We start from the raw sequence: 1330 nt of genomic DNA, 5'->3' as shown, positions 1-1330 counted from the left end.
TTCTTCCTGTGATCCCAGGGAAGGTGGGCTGGGGGGAGACCCTTCGTAGGATCAATTATTCTTATAAATTACTCCTAGTCGTATTAATTTTCTTTCCCCCTCCAGTGAAGGAAATGCTTTGGGAGTGTTGGATTTTTTTTCCATTGACCAGCCTGCTTTTTGCATAACCTCATGTTTCTTCTCACACCTTTCCCTTCCAAATTCAGCCTTTCAGGCTATGCACCTGCACGTAAGTGAGGCAGCAGAGAAGCTGGAAGAGGCACAAGCAGATATTACGCTGCGAGTCGTTGTTATAGCTAGGAAAGAGACGGTAAAATACACATTTCTTAGAGCACTAAGAAATGCAGCCAGAACGAATGTTTTGGGAAATGTTTGCTCGCCCCAGCCCTGGCTTGGCAGCCCTCACCTGCCGGGTATTTCCCTGCCGGTGCGTGCGTGTGCAGGGCTGGGGGCTTCCCTCACCCAGCCCCGCTGCCTCCGTGGGCTGACGGGGGCGCGGGGACCGCGTCGCGATTCTCCAGAGGGGGGGGGACAGGCGGGACCCCCGCCCGAGGCTGCAGGAAAACCATATTAATACAGAAACAAAGGCCGGACCGTCCGGTGGGGGCCCTGCGGGTGGTGGGGTAACGAAATATGGTTCGGGAAGGGAAGGAGAAAACTTTCGCGGGAGAGGAATTATCATCATAATGGAGGTAAAAATGTGAGCAGGGAAAAGAGGAGGGGGATCCTATTCTGCTGGCATTTTCTGTCTGTCTTTGTGATATGGTTCGGGGGAAAAAGGGTCCTTGATATGCGGCAGATAATTCTTATCAGCCCCACGCAGCCCATTTCCAAAGTAAGTGTTTTAATTACTCCTCCTGTATTACCCTTCATCCTCTGAGAGAAGATACATCGCCAGATTTATGCAGGGGAAAAATACAAAAGAATGTGGTATTAAAATACATACATGCATATATCCCCTCTTTTTTCCCTTGTGCCCAGGCAGAGGGAGACGCTGTCGGCAGCTGCGTCCTGGGATCGCCCGGCACGGAACGACTCCGAAACGAGGAACTGTCGCTCAGGCGGAAAAACTACGGGAAAAGCGGGGTTTGAAGGCTGCAGATTTTTCCCCAAGCGGGGTCAGGCGGGGGTGTGCGAGCCGGGGGCTCAGGGGGCTGAGAGCGGAGCGGTGCCCACCCGAGCTCACCGCGCTCTGCCTGCCCTCCAGCCGCGCTGTCCCGGGACAGCCGGGGTCACCCCTCCTCGTGCCACCAGGGACACTGGGGGTCGCACGGACAGGGAGTCAGGATTTTCCCCTCATGCCCGCTGGAAAAGAAGGATGTTTTTCTTT

The 1330-nt window shown here is 54.4% G+C and overlaps 1 protein-coding gene across 1 annotated transcript in view; it reads left to right on the top strand.

Annotated features, from left to right (window-relative positions):
* LOC115948016 overlaps positions 1 to 1092 on the top strand; it is an 8187-nt gene extending 7095 nt beyond the window's left edge. Inside the window, exons 6-7 of the mRNA XM_031058252.1 lie at positions 207 to 310; positions 982 to 1092. Of these exons, the coding sequence (XP_030914112.1) occupies positions 207 to 310; positions 982 to 1092 (215 nt within the window). The remainder of the gene's footprint in view (positions 1 to 206; positions 311 to 981) is intronic.
* Positions 1093 to 1330: the final 238 nt, after the last annotated feature.

The sequence above is a fragment of the Geospiza fortis genome, unplaced genomic scaffold, assembly GCF_000277835.1.
Source record: "Geospiza fortis unplaced genomic scaffold, GeoFor_1.0 scaffold78, whole genome shotgun sequence".
In the NCBI taxonomy this organism is placed as follows: Eukaryota; Metazoa; Chordata; class Aves; order Passeriformes; family Thraupidae; genus Geospiza; species Geospiza fortis.
This window is presented reverse-complemented; position numbering and strand designations above follow the sequence as displayed.